General features: G+C 32.4%; 1 protein-coding gene across 1 annotated transcript in view; it reads left to right on the top strand.

Annotated features, from left to right (window-relative positions):
* The window catches only part of LPCAT1 (lysophosphatidylcholine acyltransferase 1), a 142,945-nt gene that overhangs the window by 107,382 nt on the left and 13,679 nt on the right, over positions 1-21,884 (top strand). Inside the window, exons 9-12 of the mRNA XM_031946103.1 lie at positions 811-893; positions 9,641-9,766; positions 14,205-14,358; positions 19,744-19,842. Of these exons, the coding sequence (XP_031801963.1) occupies positions 811-893; positions 9,641-9,766; positions 14,205-14,358; positions 19,744-19,842 (462 nt within the window). The remainder of the gene's footprint in view (positions 1-810; positions 894-9,640; positions 9,767-14,204; positions 14,359-19,743; positions 19,843-21,884) is intronic.

The following is a 21,884-nucleotide window of genomic DNA, read 5'->3' as shown; positions in this document are numbered from 1 at the left end:
ATGGAAAGAGAATTCAGAATTTTAAAATGCTATGTAAGTGTAACTGTTATTATTCATTAGACAAATGTGGCTTACATTACTACTTCCTGTAATGGGTTGATTTTATAGAAAACTAATATAAGATCTCTTTGGAGAAAATCAGTGAAATAATTTAGAAATTTTGATATTTGTGATTATAGAATTAGTGAAATAAGATTAGGTATTTAAAACATTTTCCTCTTTTTTCTGAGTTATCCATGTAAATAAGTGCAAGACTGGTTATTTAAAAGTTTTGAGAAGTCAAGATCTGTAAATTTGTAGAAATTTATAATTTAAAAGTGTATATTAGTTTTTAACCTATGTATGAAATATTCATGTGTGCTAACTTTCTAAACAGGCTATATGTCAAATAACTGAAAAAAATGTTTATAGCCCATTTAAATTTTTTATGTAGCTTTAAAGGACATGATAGCACCAAAACAAAAACCTAGATGTTAGCTTTCAAAATATAAACTTAGTACATCTTTAGACCATGAAAATGATATTCAAATATATGCAATTCTATTGTGAAATTCAAAACAAACCCCAATCTGATTTGAGGATATGTCATTAGCTACAGGGAGAAATTCAACTCTGTGTCCATTTTTTTCAAAAAAAAAAAAAAATAGTTTTACTTGGTTTCAAGACAGTGATGTATTTTTGGTGCTACATAATTACAATTATTTTGTCAGATTTCAGGTCATGTTAATCTTAGCAGAGATAGAATTGTTTTGTTCTCATGTGGTAAGAAACCAGTTAGGATAGAGTTATAATTCACTGTTTTGTATTTAGTTTCTTCCAGTATATACACCTTCAGAAGAAGAAAAGAAAAATCCAGCATTGTATGCAAATAATGTGAGACGCATAATGGCTAAGTAAGTATACTCTACTGCTATGGTCTTGACATTCATCTGGAAAAATCACCATTCAAGAGAGACAGTCTAGATTAAATATTTTTATTGTCCTATTGATTAATCTTTAGTAACTAAATAAATTCTTAGGAACATCATTCATTATTTTGGTGATTTTTGTAAGACTACTACAGGGATTGATAATATTTATCACTGTAAACAAGGTTTCAGAAATTCTTGTCTATCTTATATTTTCCCCCTGTAGCATTGCTGTAGAAAAGGAAAATTTAGTGTAACTCTTTGGGGAAATGGATTTAATACAAAAAGAACAAGACATTGCCCTTCTGAGAATAGGGCATAGATTTCAGTGAGTCTAACAGTTTATGTAAGTAACATGTCAATCTGATGTAGTAACATCAAGTTTCTAGGAAGTGATGAAAGATGAGTAATTTAGATTTACTTTTTTATATTCACATACCGTTGGTCTTCAAAAATTACAGCACAAGAATCTTGTATCCAAGGGTAAAGCATTGTTGGTATATCAATCATACTCAAGTTTTCCACATTAAATCATTTGCATTTTTTTTTTTTTTAACAAAGGATGGAAGAACCATTTCAAGAACATTAAGTGCCAGTTCAAGTTTGGGATTGTGGGGTGCATAAATCAAAATTCGCTTTTACTAGTTTATCACTTTATCAAAGTCCATTAATATTTATAGATTAATTGTCTCGGCTTTGTATAGTTGTATGTATATTTTTATAGCATTTCAAAGGTGATTTTGATAATATTACTATGACATTAAGATTACAGACTGCATGCAGTTAGAAATTTAGAAAATATTCCCAGTTCCTGCTGTCGTTAAGTTCTTCAGTTATTATGGTCATTGAGTAGAGTTCAGTTCAAGACTCCCTCTCCCCTCTCTAACCATCTTTCGTCCTTCCATGTCCCATCCTCTCCCTTTTCCTTCTCCTTTTTTCTCCTTGCTTCTCTTCTCATATTTACTGTCAGGAAGGGCTGCCTCCGAATTAGGCCCATCGCATTCCCGGGAGAGACTAGCAGAAGCAGCGCCTAAAACAGTGAGTGGCTTTAAAATTGTGGGATAGCTTTGAAGATGAGAAATTGTGTAAGTCAAAATATAGCCCCATTATGTTGAGATGTGGACTTTATAGTCTTATTGCTTAAGTGATACTGTTACTTAAGTGATAAATTATCCTGGTTTCTGAAATAAATTCCATATTCTCATTATAGTTAATATATTCCCTATTTCTATAGATCTCTTAAAGATTTTTAAGTTAAAGTAATTGATGTTGGCATGTGACATACATGAACTAAAAAATTGAAAATGATTCTTCTGTATGTCTATAAATTTCCTAGAAAGTAGGCATGAAGGGCATAGTTAAGGCAAATACTCTCCTCTTTTCTTTGTCTATCTTTCATTCTCCAGTACTTCTTTCCCTTTCCCTTCTCCTTTTTCCTGTTAGAAGGGTCTACCTTAATTAGAATGCTTCATCATGTTGCAGAATTAAAGACTAATTTCAAAGGTGGAACATGTTATTGAATATATACTTGCTAGCTGAACTTTAGGAGTACTTCTTTAAATAATTTATTAACCTCTTGAGGAATCAGGACAGTTCACCTTTTCAAAAAAATTCTATGTCATAACTATGACTTTCTTTTTCTAAAAAGTGTAGGGTAGAGGACAATTTTTATAAGTATATAGTTAATTATATGTTAATAGAGAAGATCTATAGGGTAGCTGCTATCAACAGATAATATATAAGGTAACTTTATTAATATAGTAAAGGTAAAGTAGAGTACTACTAGAAAGAGCAATAGATTAGAAGTCAGAAAACTTGGGTTCTTTATCACTTATTAACCACTTAATTTCTAGCAAATACCCTTTCCAAATTTCATTTATTTGCAAAATAATGGGGCAGAGCCAAATACACTCCATGCTAACATTTCTTCTGTCTCCTTCATTCAGAAGGAATGTCTTATAAGAAAATCAAAGAAAATCAAGAAACACAAATATCAGAGAAGTACAGCATAGCTATGTAAAAGAAAGGATATTTTAAATTTAGACACGTTTTATCTTCCCATTTTGAACTTTACTCTTTAAAGGAAATTATTTTAATTATTTTGTCTTAATTGATCATAATGTTATTTTTAAGAAACAATGAAATTGTTCAAAAATAAAAACATAGATTTACCTTACCAGAACTTTATTATTGAGAAGGATATTCAAAAGCGTGCTTAATAATATTTTCATTCTCCTAGAAACTTTTTCTCCATAGAATTTCACACCTTGGTAACTGGTTGACTACAAAGCCAATAGTTAGATTCTGTGGGATAGACAGAAATGAAATGGAGGGGGAAAAGCCATTGTATGAGCTGTGGTAATCAGGTAATATAAATACAAGACAAATGAAAGATAAAAGGAAGGTATCCCCTGTAACAGAGGTGTCAGATATGCTGTCTTCTTCTAGAACCAGATTGAAATATAACTGGGAAATATTTAACAAAATAAAAATACAATAAATCATCAGTAATAATTCTAATTGCAGTTGCAGGGATCCTTATGTGCATTTTAGAAGCCCCCATTTCTATTTATTTGATACCACTGCCTTAGAACACAGTGTATAATGTGTGTGTGTGTGTGTGTGTACACTCACTCACACACACACACACATTTAATTATATTTGACTCTTTTATGTTTTCTGGTCCCTTAATAACAGAGGAAAATCTCATTCTTTTTTTAAGCCTAATAATGGCATATGAATACATTTGAAGCCATTTCACATGTACTCAAGTTTACTAATCAAATAATCGAGCTTTTATTAAATGCCTGCTATGTGCCTGGGACTGCGCTAAGCCCTGGGAATTTAAAAAAAAAAAAAGCTAAAAAGTGTTCCTGCCCTCAAGGAGCTCATAGTTTAATGGAAGAGACAATATGCAGACCAATTTAACCAGATAAGAGATAGCCAGGATAGATTATTAATCATCCCCAGATGAAGCCACTAGCATGAAGAGAATTGAGGAATTGAGATAGAATCAGGATCAGAATTTTAGCTAAGTCTTGAAGGAGGTCAAAGAAAAAAATATAAGGAGCTGAGGGGGGAAAGAATTCCAGCGTGGAGAACAGTTTTTTGAAAGTCCCCATACTCAGAGATAGAGGGTCTTGTGCAAGGAACAGCAAAGAGGTCAGAGTTATCGGATTACAGATTATGTGGAGATAAGTAAGGTACAAGAAAACTGGAAAGGGAGGCAGGTACCAGTTTATGAAAGAATTTAAATGCCAGAGGACTTCCTATTATTTTAACATGATTATATTATTCTTTAGAGTTTAAAAGGTTGGTATCTCTGAATCCTGTATAAATTTATTTTAGGCTGTTTTGTTTGTGATTCCTTTTATAGGAGTTCATGGATTTAGAAGTAAGAAGTTTGCTGAAATTAATTGTTCCTTCTTTGAATCAAATGGATTTTATTAAGTACATAGTCATAGGCAGTGAGTTTTATAATTGCTCTTTGGTCAGTCATCTATCTCTTTACATTAATATCATAGTGTCATGATTCTTTAGTTGTGTGGGTCTACACACTAAATTGACTTTCTACCTTATCCTTTAAAAGAAGGTAATTTAGCTAAATTGCTAAGCACTAGATTCAGGAATCAGGAGACTAGTACTCCAATCAGTTTCATCATGGCATGATGTTAATCAAGTTACTCAGTCTCCAGGCTGCAACTTTCTTTATTTGTATTCCTTGTCATACAGTAAGTAGATTTAATTATGCACCATGCAAAGAATTATCAAATATAGTCATTATTCATGAGTTTACCATATAAAATGTACTTTTCCTCATAAAATATTATTGCTAATCCCTTAATCCCATTTATAGTTCTTTGACATTTCCCAAGCTTTTCTGTCCTTGTTAAGAACTAATTCTGATTCATGGTAAATACTGAAGTTGGTCATCTTGTATCTCCTATTTGCTTTATTTTAATTCATTCAGTTCTATACTTCATAAAATTTCTCTATTACCTAACCTTTTCTTTTAGTTCCTCCTATTACAATTATATTCTAGTCCTTCTGTCATCTCTTTCTTATCTACAGACCCTTATTGCTCCAATCCATTCTACATAATACTGCAGTCTCTGCCTAAAACATCATTTTAATCATGTTACTACCTTTACACAGAATGAATTTTAGTCCCTATTGCTGACAAGATGCATTCTAATATTATTAGCTGCTCCATTTCTTTTTTTATATCCCTAGTGTTTAGCACAGTACTTGGCACACATAGTAGGCACTTAATAAATGTTTTTGGTTGATTAGCTTGTTATTCAAGATATTGCATAATATGGTACCTACCCATCTTTATAACCACCTCTCTTCACTTAATCCCACACAGTACCATTCCTACCAAACTTTTAACACAGCATTATACACACTAACCTCCCAGGCAAGAACAGGCATTTTTTCTGTCTTCTTTGGGAATTTAATGATGACCGTGCTTCAAAGCTCAGTTTGTCTCACTTCTTCCATGAAGCTTTCCTTAACCCTCAGCTCCTGGTCTTTTCCTTCTGTTGTAGCACTTGGCTGTATGACTTAATTGGCATTTAGCATATACTACCTGTGGGATAGTAGATAAAGCACTTCCTTTCAGAAGACCTGAGTTTGAGTACTAACTTAACTATTTCCCATTCTTTGGGCAAGTTACTTTTTTAGCCTATTTCTTAATCTATATAATGGGGATTAAATACTAATTTTTTTTTGTTGTTGTTGTTGAGGCAATTGGGGTTAAGTAACTTTGCTCAGGATCACACAGCCCAGAAGTGAGACCTTATTTGAACTCGGGTCCTCCTGACTTCAGGGCTGGTGCTCTATCCACTGTGCCATCTAGCTACTCCACATGAATAATACTTCACATTCACACGAGTATGGTGAGGAAAACTGCACACTAAGTCATCATATAAACGAGAGTAATAGTACTAATAACACTTTAATTAATTGTCTTATCCTAAATTGATTGTAAACTCTCAAAACTAGGGGCGTTATGTCTTTAGTATGTAACACAGCATAGATATTCAATAAATACTTATGATAATTGAGAAAATGATTGGTAGTGGATGCTATTTTAAATTTGATGGAAAAATATTTTTGAGGAGGATTTATTACTAGCTATATATTAAAATGTACCATGAATTTGCAAATGAAGACTGCTTAATAACAATTATAACATCTTTGAGTGTACTGTTTGTTTCCTGGTGGAGGAAAAGGGGGATAAATTCAGTCATCTATTGTTAAAGTTCATTGATTCTATCAAGACCATCTGCATAGAACAGATTTTGACTGACTTGTAAATTCTTTCAGAGTTAATTTGGAGTGTTATCACTCTCATTTATCCAATTCAACAAACATTTATTCAAATTTTCTCTTCAAATTCACCCATATTTTAAAATCTAATGTGCCTGTCACAATATTAGTGTAGGTGTTCAGATTTGTGAGACAGAAATATTTCTTCTTCCTTCTCTCAAAAAACATTTTTTTAGAAATTCAATATAGATATGTGTGCGTATAACTGCCATAAATCCAAATTCTCCTGAATATTTTTCACTTTGTAACCATGACAGCTTAGGTGTGTAAATTTGCCACTCCTTGGAATAAAATCATTCTTAACCATGAGAACTTGCCAAGGAGACAACTTCCTACTCATTTTCAGCTTTTAATTTGATCTCAAAGAAACATATGCCATTTTGCATACATCCTTTATTGAAATGTTGTATCATTTTTTTTCTTCAGACTTTTTCAAGGTTATTAATATCTTTGTCATTTAAATTATTTAGCATCTTGCCAGAATTTGACTGTTATTCTCTAGATTTTTTTTTTTTCATTTAAGAACCATGTCCTCCATGAGAACTTTGTATTTCTAAGAAATCTTCCAAATCAATAGAATTATTTTGATTAATCTCTCACCTCTCAATGATTGCCCTTCATACTAGCATTTGAAATGTTGGTCATTTGATACCAGCCTTTAACAAATCAATCATTAGAATAGTTTCTGGAATAGTTGAAGTATGAGAGTGCATAGAGTTTTTATATTAGTGTATATTGACTAAATTGTTATATATAATAATATGCTTGTTCCTTCCTCTATGCAAACACTTTGGGGAAACCAGACTTCAAGAGATAACTGTTTTATTACCCTGAATATTTAAAGAAATATGTGATCTGTTCACTCCTTTTAAAATGATCAGAACAAAAAATATTAAATGTGGAGGAAATTAGGATAGCTAACTTAAGTCACTGTGTGGCTAGTATTGTGGGTAGGATAGCAGAAATTGTCTCAAAAGGCTAATATATGCAAAACGTTTAATACTCTTCTGGTAAAACTTTTGGCTCATTTTCAAAGATCTAGGTCTGCTGAAGAGTTTTACAGATATCTGGAAATAGCTATAGTACCCATTCATGCCTACAGACATCTATTAAGGGAAGGCAAAGAAAAACAAGTAGCCCTTTTCCCCAAGAAGCTAATAGTAGGAATATAGCACATAATTCTATTCCCCAGCGGTATTTTACAGATTAGGATGTGGTAAGCTTTAAGGAAAAAGGCAGAGTCAAGTGCAGGAGGGACAGGTGGAGAGTTAAGGAAGGTGTATGAGGTGGTGAAGGGAAAGAAGCTAGAAAAAACTTTGAGGACTTTGTTTCAACTGAAAAAAATGAGGAATTTAGCCTTCATGGAAGAAGTAATTCCTCAGAATTGAAAGAAGAAGATTTCAGGAAGTCTAAATATAGCATATGGGCATGCATAGCTAAAAAAAATAAAGAAATTCTGAAAAAAGAATAAATTTTGGTAAATTCCATTAGTTTAATTTTAAACTTAGTTTCTTTTCAGTTGTCTTCTTCTATTCTCTGGTAGAATTTCTAATGAACTGGAAGACTACCAGGAAAAAGAAAAAGGGGTCAAAAGTCCCAGGAGACTCTGGGGCCTCCAACTGGATAAATAGTCCTTGGATAATCAAAACTTGCTTTAAAAAATCAAAGAACTATTTATCTATAGATATTCTATTCTTCACAGATTAATATTTTGATTAGCAGTCATTTTTCATTAGCCATTTTCCTTTTGCTCCTTCTTACAATTCACCATTGACCATTGTTACTTCGATTTTGATGTTGAACCAGATAATTGTACCAGTGAAGAATTTCTCACACAGTTAATTGTATTCATTTTTAATTCACATTGCTAGTAAAATTTATTTTCTGTGATGCTTATAATAAATTTGCTTCCTAAATGCACCAAGATCACTATTTTTGCATCTAGTAAACTCTGTTTCTAAATATGAATATCTGACTTTATGTTAAATTGTGGGTAGTTAGTACACTGAGATCTTGTTTTCAGCACTTTATATCATTAAATGCTGGAATTTTTTTTTATAAAGTTTATTTATTTGCACTCCATAGAAGTCTAGGCACAGAAGCAACAAAACAACTTCCTTGTAGGTGATTTCTTTCACCTCCGAGGCAATCCCACAATGTGGTCCTTTATGGACATTTTTATGGGGAAGTGTATGAAATCCATGACTCCAGTAAAAGTTCCAGTTAATAGAATTTCTATTTTACTATTGATACCTTGTTTAATAAAATGGTGATTCAGCTCAAAAGGAGAGAGAGGCACAACTGTGTTAACTTGTATTTTCTAATCATCTGTACATTGAGCTCATCACCTTTCTATAAGGAGGTAGGTAGCAAGCATTCTTTATCATCAGTTTCTGGAATCATGTTTGGTCATTACATTATGAAGAGTTATGTTTTCCAAAGTTGTTTGTTTTAACAATGTTGTTGTTATTAAATAAATTATTCTCTTGGTTCTTATTCACTTCACTCAGCATCAGTTCATACAAGTCTTCCCAGGTTTCTCTGAAACTTTCCATTTCATCATCTTATGGCACAATAGTGTAGCATTATATTCATATACCATAATTTGTTTGGTTATTCCCTATTCATACCTCCCCTCCCCATATAAAATAAAATTTACATTCTGGGCATGGCTAATCTGTCGATTTCTTTCGCTTGACTATGCATATTTGAGATGAAGAGAAAGCAAATGCTTGTTAATTTTTAAAAATCAATTTAAAACTTTTAAATAGATAAACCTTTGGAGGGATTTTTAAAAATTCTGAATGTTTATTTCTTTATCAGAGTATGACTTTGTCAGACAAAGTCTTATATACTTTGTCAGTATGATACAAGGGATAGAGAGCCAACCTTGAGCCAGGAAGACCTGGATTCAAGTGTTGCTTCCAATAACTACTGACTGTGTTACACGCTCATGTCATTTGCTCACTCGGTGATCTAGGCAATTCTTTAAGATTAAGTTTCAGAAAAAGTTCTGACCTGAATTAGTAGAGGGAGTTTTCCCACCTGGGATTTCCTTATTTGAGTAAAATCACAGATCTAGACCATATGCCCTTGTTTTATTCATGTTTCTTTTGTGTTTATGCTGACTATGCAAAAATTTGTTCTTCCCATGTGAGATATAAGGTTTGAGCAAGCTATAAGAAAAAGCCTGCCTAGGAACTTCTCATTTATTGCATTTTTTAAATTTTCCATTTTTTAAACTTTTTTTTTCAGTTTTGTAAGTTATTTACTTTTGAAATTTTGTACATAACTGTTGAGAGATAGGCAGGTGTGCAGAATCAAGATCCTGGAGTTTTGATATATAAGCTGTCAGAAGGAAAATTGCATTTACTGTATCCAGTCTTCTTTCTTAAAGGGCCTTGGGAGTTTCTGTAACAGATTACACATTTGAAGACTGCCAGCTGGCATTGGCTGAAGGACAACTTCGTCTCCCTTCAAACACCTGTCTTTTAGAATTTGCCAAGCTTGTGAGAAGCCTTGGGTGAGCAATGTTCTTATTCTTTTTATGAGGAAATTAGTTATATTTCCTTTACCCAACATTACTAGTTCCCCAAAATTAATCTAGAGAAATTAGTATTTCAAGAAAGAGGAAAAGGATATCAAGGCATTATTCCATTCTCTTTTACTTTTTTGTCTTTTTTTCTTTTGGTAGTACAGTTTAAAGGCTGGCCTGAATATAAGAAGTAATCTTTGTCTCTTAGATGTTAAAATAAATATTTATCCAATTCAAAGTATCTTTAACCCCTCTAGAGTTGCAGCAACTCCTAAAGAATTTGCAGTCAGAGTTTAGAATTGGTCTGTGCAGACCCAAACAGACTGAACTCTCAGACTAGAGAACCTCTGAATAGATAGAGTAACAAATTTTTGCTTTTCCAAATTTATCCTTAAGCCAACCTCAAAATTTTGTTTCTAAGACTTATCCTACTAGCAGTAACTCTCAGTCCTAATTTTATAACACTTCTGGTCTATAGTTTAGGTTATTTGAACCAATCAATATGCATGTATTAAGCAGGCAGTACTATGTGCCAGGTAGTACTATGAACTATGAGGTTCAGACACAAAAATGAGCAGTCCCTATTTTCGAGGATCTTACATTCTATTAAATATAATTAGTAGATTAAGACTAATTTCTATTCATTTTGATGTGACAAAACATAAAATGCCATTTTTAATAAAAGATTAGATTAGTAGAAATTTGAGAAATTGTGGAATTATGGTGTGATCAGTGAAGTTATGAATTCTTTTTATTTTGAAAATGGTTTAGATGTTACCAATACCTCTCAGGGGAACCAGTGTCAAAAGGACAGATTTTCTCTGAAGTCATGCCAACTTTATTCAGTTCTGATTGGTTTTCTCCAGCTCCTTTGATTTTGCATGGTACTCCCTTTCTAGAGTTGAACTCTACACATTTGATCAGTCCCATTATCTGTCCCATCAGTTCCTTTACAGACTGCTTCCTTGCTGCCAACTACTTTTGGTTTGAGTTTCAATTATTCCTTAGAGGGGAAATGTATTATTTTGCAATTAACTGAGTCCTCATTCAGTATGTAAAAATGTTTGGGTTGGTTGCTTTTTCCTCCTTACGTGACTTTGCAGGGGAGAGAAGGTATCTGTTAAAGGAGAAGATGGTGTAACAACCAGATAAATAAGCATTTTACCCAGAAATAAGTCTTTCTTAATCTTACAATATTTTGGACCAGGTCTGACTCAGGACAGTTTGGTGGTTCAAGATTGATATTAGAATGAAATGAGACACACATAGTCTATCTGACACTTAACAAAAAGTTTGCTTTACAAAAGTATGGAAAAGGATACTCTGCCAGGAGTCACTTTTCACTTCAGTGTGTATTTATTAAATCTGAAAGACACTGACTGATTTTTATTTATACAGGGTTTGAAAATCACATCCAAAGCTTGAGTCTTAGTCCATTGTACTAATAAAGTTTCGAGGATATATTCCTTACTATTTAGGGAAAAAATAGAATGGATTCCATTCTACACACATCATAGTCTCTTCTTTCTTGCTTCCTTCCATCTTTTCCTTCTTCCCCCTTCCCTCTTTCTCTCCCTTTTCTACTCCCTCTCCCTTTCACTCTCCTCTCACTCCTTTTCCTTCTCCCTCCCTCCCTTTCTCTTTCCCTCTTCCTCTTTCTCTCCTTTTTATTCTTCCTTTTCCTCTTCTTCTCTTCTCCTTTTCTTTTTCTTCCTCTCTCCCTCTCCCACTTTTCTTCTGTCCTCCCTCCATTTCTTATCCCAGTTTGTAGTATAATGATCTTGAAATCCTTTTCCATTTTACATGAAAAAGGAGGAACTCTAAGCAGCAACTGTTACCTGTTACCTGATTTCTCTTTGGAGACCTGATATGAAATGAGCTACTCCATTTGTCTTTTTGTCTTCCTGGACGAAACAGCTATTCCACCCTATTGCTGAGGGAAACTTGTCAACAAATGTTTTGAGACAGATCAAAAGTCTTAAGAGCAATCTTTTTGTGCTCCATCAAGAGAACAGCTCTCCATGCCTAAGAGAGTGTTTTGTTTTTTGTTTTTTTTTGTTTTTTTAATGCAGAAAAACAATGCATTGTCGTTAGGTGTCTAGGTAACAACATGTAGGAAATATATTTGTGTCATGCTTAAACAGGGCCCTGTGTTTGAGTATAAATACATATAAAGGATTAAAGCATTGATACTAATAATAATGCTATTTAAAATAACATGTTTACCTAGCACTTTTAGATTTTCAATGCTTTAAATACATTTTATCATTTGGCCTTTGAAAAACCTTACAAGAAAAATGCTATCATCTACCGAAGATCACATAATTAATATATTTGATTTGAAATTAGGTCTCTCCTGACTCCCAAGTTAGGAAATCTTTCAAGTACACCACAATTTAATTAAATAGGTAACAAATGACAGCTGTCTATAAGTTGAAATTTCCTATAGAAAGCTCTTGCTTCCTTTACCTGAGCTATCCTCTCCTGACATTACCATCTGTCTTAGTCTCATTCTCTCCCTTCTCTGATATTGAATTTTTCTTTTGTTATTCAAGACATTGTGCCTTAGTTTAAAGTAGCTTATATACAAAGTTATCCTATAGTTTTAATCTCTTATAATGAACTTTAAGATTCTTGAGGGCAAGATACCACATTTTTCAGTCTTTGTATCAGCCATAACATCTGGCCAAAAAAAAAAAAAAAAAAAAAAAAGGCTTTCATACTAGATTCACCATAATCAGTTATTATAATTATATATCATTATAATTATAATTTCTTCACAAGGTAATTGTGTAGTTCTAACTGAATTCCAGTCTATCTTATCTTTAAATAATTCCTTAAGTAAAAATTTCTACATTGTTTACAACTCCCTATTTACATCAGAGAAATTTCAAAATTTATAGGTCCTTTTTTAATTCACACATGTGATTTCACTGGAATATGGAAATCTCAGTGAGGAATGCCCTTTAATAATGCAGACTGAATACTGTTCTTCAATTTATAGCCCTAAAAGGCTGTCTGACACTAACAAGTTAATTATTTTCCCCAAGATCACATAGTAGTGCTTTATTATGGATAAGATATATCCTTATACATTCCTCAAATGAACTGAAGAATGAAATGATACAATGAAATGAAACAACTCCAATAAACTACTTGGCTCCTGGAAGCTAAGAAACTCTCAAAATGCAGTCACAAAGAGTCAGATCCAACTGAAAATGACTAAAAACAACAAATACATGGAATACTTGGGTTATACCTTGGTTAATGGAAGCCAGTACTTATCATTTATCAACATTAAGTGCTATTGATTAACAGTGAAAAAAATTGAATACATAAAATATATATGTATTGACACATTTTTAATAGCTATTTATCAAAAGATATATTCTTAAAGATTTTGAACAGTTTTCAAAACAAAAATTGCAAAATATAAATGATCCCTTGAAAAATGCTTAAATAACTTATATTGAGAAAGGTACAAATTCAAACAACTACGAAATTTTATACCACAGCAAGCAATGTTCTAAGAGATTCTAAGGTTCTAAGAGGAAAAATGAACACTAATGGTGGGGCTGTGAAGTGGCTAAACAATTCAAGATTTCAAATTGGAATTATGTAAGAAAGTTTACTAAATTAACCATACCCTTTATATACTGTGGGATACCTAGCATCACTCCTCTTTGTTGGAGCAAAGTTTGAATAACAAAATTGGTGTTTTATTCCTTAAAGAACAGCTGACAAAACTATGGTCATAAACTATTATATATTAAGAAATTACAATTATGATGAATTCACAGAATCATGGTAGAAATTCTATTAGCTAATATAGAACAAAATGAATAGAGTTAAAAGAGCATTGTAATATACAACAATATCAGTGAAGAAAAGTAGAATACTGAGTAATTGAAAAACCAGTCAAAATTCCAGAGAACAGATAATGAAACATACATCCCTCACTATAGTAGGAGGCTCCTGGAACAAAAATATTGTATATATATATCTAATGTGGTCATCATACTGGGTATTTTTATTTAATGGTTGTCCTTTGTCACAAGGGAAAATTTAAGGGAGAGTTAGAAATGGGGAAGAGTTGAAATGATCATTATTTAAGTACAAATACCAATAAAAGATGTAGGATGGATTGTTAACTTGTTACTTCTTTAATTTGCCATTGTCTAAAAAAATTGGAATCAATCAAGAGCCTGAGAAGATCAGTCTTTCATAGAAGATTATCAAAGACCACATTTTGGAGTGGCTCAAAATTATTAAAATTATCATTCTAGGAAGAAATATTCTTTGTTGATGTTTGTTCTGTTTCATTAACTACATTATAAATCATTTGTTGATATTTTTATCAAAATTTAGACAACTCATTAATAACCTGAAATTTTATTGTCAAAATCTTTCCCTTTTTTGCATATAGGTTAAAACCAGAAAAACTTGAAAAAGATCTGGATAGATATTCAGAAAGTGCTAAGATGAAGAATGGAGAAAAAATTAATCTTTCAGAATTTGCTGCATACATGGAAGTCCCAGTTTCTGATACATTGGGTGACATGTTTGCTCTATTTGATGAGGTAAGAATTATATTAGCACAAAACAAAAGCATACCAATGCTAAAATTTGGAGATTAGTGTGTCAGTAAACTCAGGATAATGGTAGATCCTATTGGTATTTTATTTTGTTCATTCATTAAGCAAATATTTGTTATTTATTTTGTTTAATAGGCGATACTTAGTGTCAGATACAAAAATAAATCATAATTCCTGCTCTCAGTGCTCCTGATCCAATAGATAGAAAGAAGACACATACAATTTTAAAGGTTTAAATTTACATGTGTGTTTGGAAAGAAAGAGAGACATACATACACATACAGAGAGAGAAATGGAAGGATGGAGGGTGCAGGGAGAGAGGTTAATTCAAAATGTTATGAGACATGAAATCACTTCCACCTATTCTGGTGGAGAAAGGATTAGTGAAGTTTTTATGAAGAAAGCATCATTTGAATATATTAAATGAATGTAATGCATCAGCATAGATGTTACTCTAGTTGATTTGCTAATTAGAAGATCACATATTGCACAGGGTACACACTAATAAGCAGTTTGGCTCCTCTTCTTCAACCCCCCAAGTGTTTGGTAGAATCTGTAGTTCTTATAAATTTGCTGCATTCTTTTGTTTTACTAATGAATTTTTGCAGTGTATAATTCAGTGTATTGTTGAGACTTTATAATCTAGACAAAATTCTCCTGAAAACAGACATCAATAGTATAAAAGATAGCTTTTAGGTACTATGGAATAAAATACACAGTTTTGCATTCTTTTGTTTTTGTTTTGTTTGGGGAGAGGGGAGGATTGTTTGAGGATTTTGTTTTTTAGGATTTGGATTTTTTTTTTTCTTGGTATAACTACAGCTGTGATTACATTATCACTGAGTTGCTTTGAAAGTGATATCAGGACTGACGTGTAAATGCTAAACATTTTGAATAATTGCTCACCATTGAAAATTAATTTAAAGATGCAGTGTTGCTTATTTAGAATTGATACATTGAAAATTATGGCTCTTAGAGTAAAGCTACAATTTTCTCCTAGTCTTAGTCAAATCTCTATTTTGTTTTATAATGCTTTCTAATAGTTTTCATGCTTTATATGAGTCTGTCCAGTACTTAGGTAAAGCAAATCATGTTAGCAGTCAGATGGATCATTATTCCGCAATTAAAAGTTTTTTTTTGAATATCTCTCCTTACTTCTTTGCAGAGGTTTGTGGGGGATGGTTTAGAAGGAATACAAGGGGAAATTTAGATGATATAATAACAAAAGACATCAATACAAATTTTTAAAGCATAAATTAGATGCCAAGGAGAAGAAAAAAAAATTTATTCATTTGCAGAGAAATGTTATTTCATTGCATTATTAAAAGGGTAATATCACCATGCATTCTAAACAGTATTGAGAAAGAAACACATATGACTCTTTCAGTGAGGCCTGTCAAATCTCTAGCAGAAATAAGTAGTAAAGGACCTCTATCTGAGAAGAACTCTGTCTGGAAGGTAAAGGGGACTATCTTTACATAGAACTGCCTTCTATCCTGATATTTGCAAGAGTGGTGTTGCTAGGGAATAAGTACTTGAATTTACTTCAGTACTTCTGAAGAATGGAGCATCAACAAAAAGTAAGGAATCCATCCTTTCCCTTGATATTTGAACATTTAGGGGAGGATGAGTTTTATTTTGTTTTCCTATTGTCTTCTCCAAGTTGAGCAGTCATGAGGGAAGAAAAAGTAGAAAAATGTAATACTGTTACATACATGTAATATTGTTACATGTAATACTGTTAAATATAAAATATTTAACTTTAATGATGCAAAATGATGAGAGAGCTGTTCTGGCTAATTGATTTCTGAAGTTTCACCCTTAAAACATCAAAGCTTTTTTTCCTATAGACCTTTTAAAATGAAAATCTCACTAAGATCCTTAGGAAGAAAATACTACATTTTCCTTCTAGCCCAGGGTCATTTTTATGAGTGGGCTTTTCATTGGATTAAATCTATATTGCCCTAGGACAATGTTTTATACACAGTAGGTATTTAAGTTGTTATTTAATTAATTCTCAACTTTGTCAAACATAATGTAAAATTCAGTTTTTAAAATAAATTTTATATATCCGTTTGTTTTCTTTAAACTTATCTTTCTGTTCTAAAGCCAAAGGACAGGTAGTATGATTGCATTTTTATAAAACTTTCAATCAAAAATTGAAGTTACCTTCTATTCAGTTGTTTTCAACTTCAATAACAATAATAAGGATAATTATGGTTCAGAAAACAGCAGAGCATAATTCAATATGAAATCCATTGGGATGTTGGGAATTTTTTTTCCCATCCCTTATCCAGATACTTATTTAAGTGAAGAACAATAAAGAAGGAAAGATAAAATGGGATGTTTTTGATCATACATCTTGGAGTACATTAAGTTTTATAAAGCACTTGGAATCCATTATCTCATTAGATTCTCAAGACAACATTGTGGAGTAGGTAATTGAGGTACTGTTATACCACTACACACCTGTCAGATTGGCTAAGATGACAGGAAAAAATAATGATGATTGTTGGAGGGGATGCGGGAAAACTGGGACATTGATGCATTGTTGGTGGAGTTGTGAACGAATCCAACCATTTTGGAGAGTAGTTTGGAACTATGCTCAAAAAGTTATCAAACTGTGCATACCCTTTGATCCAGCAGTGTTACTTTTTTTAATTTAATAGCCTTTTATTACAGGATATATACATGGGTAACTTTACAGCATTAACAATTGCCAAACCTCTTGTTCCTTTTCACCTACCCCCAACCCCTTAAATGGCAGGATGACCAGTAGATGTTAAATATATTAAAATATAACTTAGATACACAATAAGTATACATAAAAAATTATTTTGCTGTACAAAAAAAGAATCAGACTTAATTATTGACAAATTACTTTGAAGGAAGTCAAAAAATGCATGTGTGCATAAATATAGGGTTGGGAATTCAATGTAATGGTTTTTAGTCATCTCCCCAGAGTTCTTTTCTGGTATAGCTAGTTCAGTTCATTACTGCTCCATTAGAAATGATTTGGTTGATCTCGTTGCTGAGGAGGGCCTGATCCATCAGTTGGGATTATATCCCAAAGAGATTATAAAGAAGGGAAAGGGACCTGTATGTGCACGAATGTTTGTGGCAGCCCTTTTTGTAGTGGCTAAAAACTGGAAACTGAATGGATGTCCATCAGTTGGAGAATGGCTGAATAAATTGTGGTATATGAAAATTATGGAATATTACTGTTCTGTAAGAAATGACCAACAGGATGATTTCAGAAAGGCCTGGAGAGACTTACACGAACTGATGCTGAGTGAAATGAGCAGGACCAGGAGATCATTATATACTTCAACAACAATACTAGATGATGACCAGTTCTGATGGATCAGGCCATCCTCAGCAACGAGATCAACCAAATCATTTCTAATGGAGCAGTAATGAACTGAACTAGCTATGCCCAGAAAAATAACTCTGGGAGATGACTAAAAACCATTACATTAAATTCCCAATCCCTATATTTATGCACACATGCATTTTTGATTTCCTTCACATGCTAATTGTACAATAATTCAGAGTCTGATTCTTTTTGTACAGCAAAATAATGTTTTGGTCATGTATACTTATTGTGTATCTAAGTTATATTTTAATATATTTAACATCTACTGGTCATCCTGCCATTTAGGGGAGGGGGTGGGGGGGGGTAAGAGGTGAAAAATTGGAACAAGAGGTTTGGCAATTGTTAATGCTGTAAAGTTACCCATGTATATATCCTGTAAATAAAAGGCTATTAAATTAAAAAAAAAATTGAGGTACTGTTATTTCATGGTGAGGAAACTGAGGCACAACAAGATTGTTAATTTCCTAGTTCCACATAGCTAGTAAGTAAATGGTAATATTCTTTCTACTACATATGGCTGTGTTTGTCTAGTCACAGAATGTTGCAATTGATAGAACAGAGAACGTGGAGTTCAGATGTGACTCAGACATTTACTAACTGTTTGTCCCTGAGCAAGTCATTTAACCCTGTTTGCCTCAGTTTTCTCATCTGTAAAAGGAGCTGGAGAAGGAAATGGCAAACCACTGCAGTATCTTTGCTAAGAAAACCTCTAAATGGGGTTGTGGAGAATCAGATGTGATTAAAATAACTTATCATTCCTATATAAATATATACATAATATGTATATGTAAGTATATTTATGTGTACATGTATATTTTATATGTATTATATATGAACACATAGATATATATTTTAAGTTCTTGAACTCCTATCGCTTCAAGGAACTCATTGACTTTTTAAAATACTTTCATTGTTAAAGTTATAGGTTTGTTTTTTTTCTTAGCAGAAATCTACTTTTCTATAGCTTACACCTATTCTGTTAGTTATGCCTTTAGGGGCCCAACAAACAGTGTCTAATCTTTCTTCCACATGATGACCTTTCAAAAGTTTGAAATTAGTTGTATTTCTCTTAGATCTTTTTTCTACAATGACCATCCCTAACTTCTTTTAACTGATTAAATGCAAATTCCTCAGTCTGGCATTTAAAGTGCACCATGATTTTTTCCCTCCATCTACTTCTAATCTTATATTACTAGCTATATACAAGACATTTTTAGGTGAGGGAAAGAATCATAGAAAACAAAGTTTGGAGCTGAAAGAAAGGTTAGAGGTTGTCTAGTCCAACTTCCTTTTCTAGATGGGGACACTGAGGCCCAGAAAATTTGTGACTCTTTTAAGGCCACAACGATTAATAAACAACAGAGCTAGGGTATTATCCCAGTGTCCCCCGACTGGATTCACCAACCTCTCTATTATACTGTGATGCTTCCTGAATCATATCTTTATACATGATGCATTTTAGAAGTTATAATGCTATGACTAATTCAAAAGTTATGCTTGATTACAATGAAAAAAAAAAAAAAACCAAACATTTTGCCCCAAACATATGATAACATTAGTATAAGCAACTGCCTCTAAGAAAACTCCTTCTACCACTTCAGCATAGCCCCTATACTGTACTATATAGTTTTAGAGAGTTGCTTGGAAGTAGAGAGGGAAGGGGAAAACAGTTCCACTTGAGAAATTAAGGGACTTGACCAGAGTCATATTACCAATACATGTCAGAAGTTTGACTTGAAAATGTCTTCTAAATTTGAAGACTAAATCTCTATTGTTATGTCTCAGCAACTGAATTAAAAAAAAAAACATATTTGTGTATATACATGTGTATGTGTGCATTTATGTGTATGTATAAGCTGTTTTGCATGAATAGCCATTTTTAAATTTTAATGCTACTAATTAGTACTAATTTTACTACTAATATTACTAATTATTTGTTAAATTCTGACATGTGTGGTGAAACATTACTCAAATGGCTCCTTTTTTTTTTACAGGATGAAAGCGGTAAAATTGACTTACGGGAATATGTAATTGCACTATCTGTAGTATGTAGACCGTCCAAGACTTTGGAAACAATTCAGCTGGCTTTTAAGGCAAGTGGTATTATTTTAATATAAATTGAAAACCTAAAAGTAAAGTACTGGTCACATTTTTTTCCTAAGATATGAATGTTTTTACAAACATAAGCCCGGAAAGAAGCAACTTAAGCTTGACTTTTAGAATATGTATTATATATTAATATTTAATTGCCATAGATCCATAAAATTGTGTTCACTTTGTAAATTAAAAATTAAAAAGGAAAGTCACAAAACAAAACAACAAACAAAAAAGCAGCTAAGATAGGCCATGCAATAAATCTCACCCTAAAAATGAGAGAAGCTGAAGACTGGTAGTAGTTATTCACAAAGCAAACTGAGATAGAAGGAATGGATCAAATCCTGTAGTAAAACTATTGTTATGTTAGATCTTGTAACTCTTCTTAACATTTAATAAGTTTCCTTCTTCTAGTGTTTAAAATAAATTTGTATTAATATCTTGTTTTTAACATTATTTCAGTTTCTCCGTATATAGAGCCATTCCTTATAAATTCCTCTCCCCACAAAAAAAAAAAAAAACAAAAAGAAAATTGAGTGACAAAAACAAAGACAAAGCCAAAAAAAAAAAAAAAAAAATCAGCAAAACTGATCAATTTTTTTTTTAATTGTGAAAATACAATGTTCCACACCCATGGACTTCCCACCTCTGCAGGGGAATAGGGAAAGGTATTTTCTCATATACTTTTTTTGGCATAATGAATGAGGAGCAGGCCCTGGCAATACTTAATTTTAAATCTAGTCTCAAATACTTAGTAACTTTGTAGCCCTGGGCAAGTCACTTAATGACCTCATATGATTATTGTGAGCATCAAATGAGATACTATTTGTAAGAAGCACTTAGCCCTGTATCTGGAACACAGTGTACCCTATATAAATGCCTTTTCCTTCTCTTTTCTCTTCCCTTTCTAACTTAACAACATGAATTTCAGCTATTTTGGTTCGCATTTTCTTTTCATTTACTTTGTAGTAGTTACTGTGTCCATTGCTTTCTTGCCTTTCCTTACTTTATTGAACAACAGTTCTATAAAAGTTTATACATGTTTAACATTGCCTTTCAAAGTAAAATGTCTAGAAAGGATGAGATCACTAATCATACTCTAGCTCAAATTTTTATGGCTGACATTTCCATATTAGAGAATAATGGAGAAAGTAGAGATAGAAAGACTTGAGTTTAAATCCTTATTCAGATATTTGCATGCTAGCTGACAAGTTATTCAGCCTATCTCAACCTTGATTTCCCCATCTGTTCAATGGGATAATATTCTCTTCTTTTGTTGTTATAATCTACAGGAAATGATGTATATAAAACAAGTTGAAAGCTTTAAAGCCCTATATAAATATTAGCTAATGTTAATTTAAAGGAATAAAAAACAATGAATATTTTAGTAAAGGAAATTAAAAAAAAAAAACTGCCTCATTGCTTTAGTCACACCAAATTTTGATCTTTCAGTTGGAGACAATGAAGAACTACTCTGGAACAATAGCAGAACTTGTTTGTTTTCCGATCCTAGAAAAAATAAAAATCTCATGGCTCTTGGTATAGCCTTCTTGTTAAAAAACTGAAAAAGTACTTGTTCAATATCCCACACTCATGAAATCATGCATTTCTTCTGAAAATCTCAGGGCACAGTATATGTTACCTCATTTATCCCCCAGGTGTCTTACAATATTAGTAACAGAAGCTAAAAAAAATGCAAGTTTGCTAGTTTATAGTCCTTGTAAAGGGAAGTTAGATTACCAGGTTGCATTTAAGCTTTATTTTGATTTTTTTTCAGGACTTCATTATGTTGAAGTTAAAATTTCTCTGGAACTAAAACTGAAATACAAAGCTGTATTCATCATAATGCCTTTGTACCTTTGTAGATTCATAGCATTTTAGAACTAGAGGGTATCCTTCATGGGAATTAACTCCATTGTCCTATTTTGTTGAGTTGCATCAAAAGGAAAATGAATGCCCTTGCACATAGTAAATCAGTAGCTAGAACCCAGGCTCTCCAGTCCATTACCTTTTCCTTGCTTCATGAAAAGACATATTATAT

The sequence above is a fragment of the Sarcophilus harrisii genome, chromosome 1 (genome assembly GCF_902635505.1).
Source record: "Sarcophilus harrisii chromosome 1, mSarHar1.11, whole genome shotgun sequence".
NCBI classification, from domain to species: Eukaryota; Metazoa; Chordata; class Mammalia; order Dasyuromorphia; family Dasyuridae; genus Sarcophilus; species Sarcophilus harrisii.
Note: the sequence above shows the minus strand (reverse complement) of the source record. Positions and strands in the feature narration are given on the sequence as shown.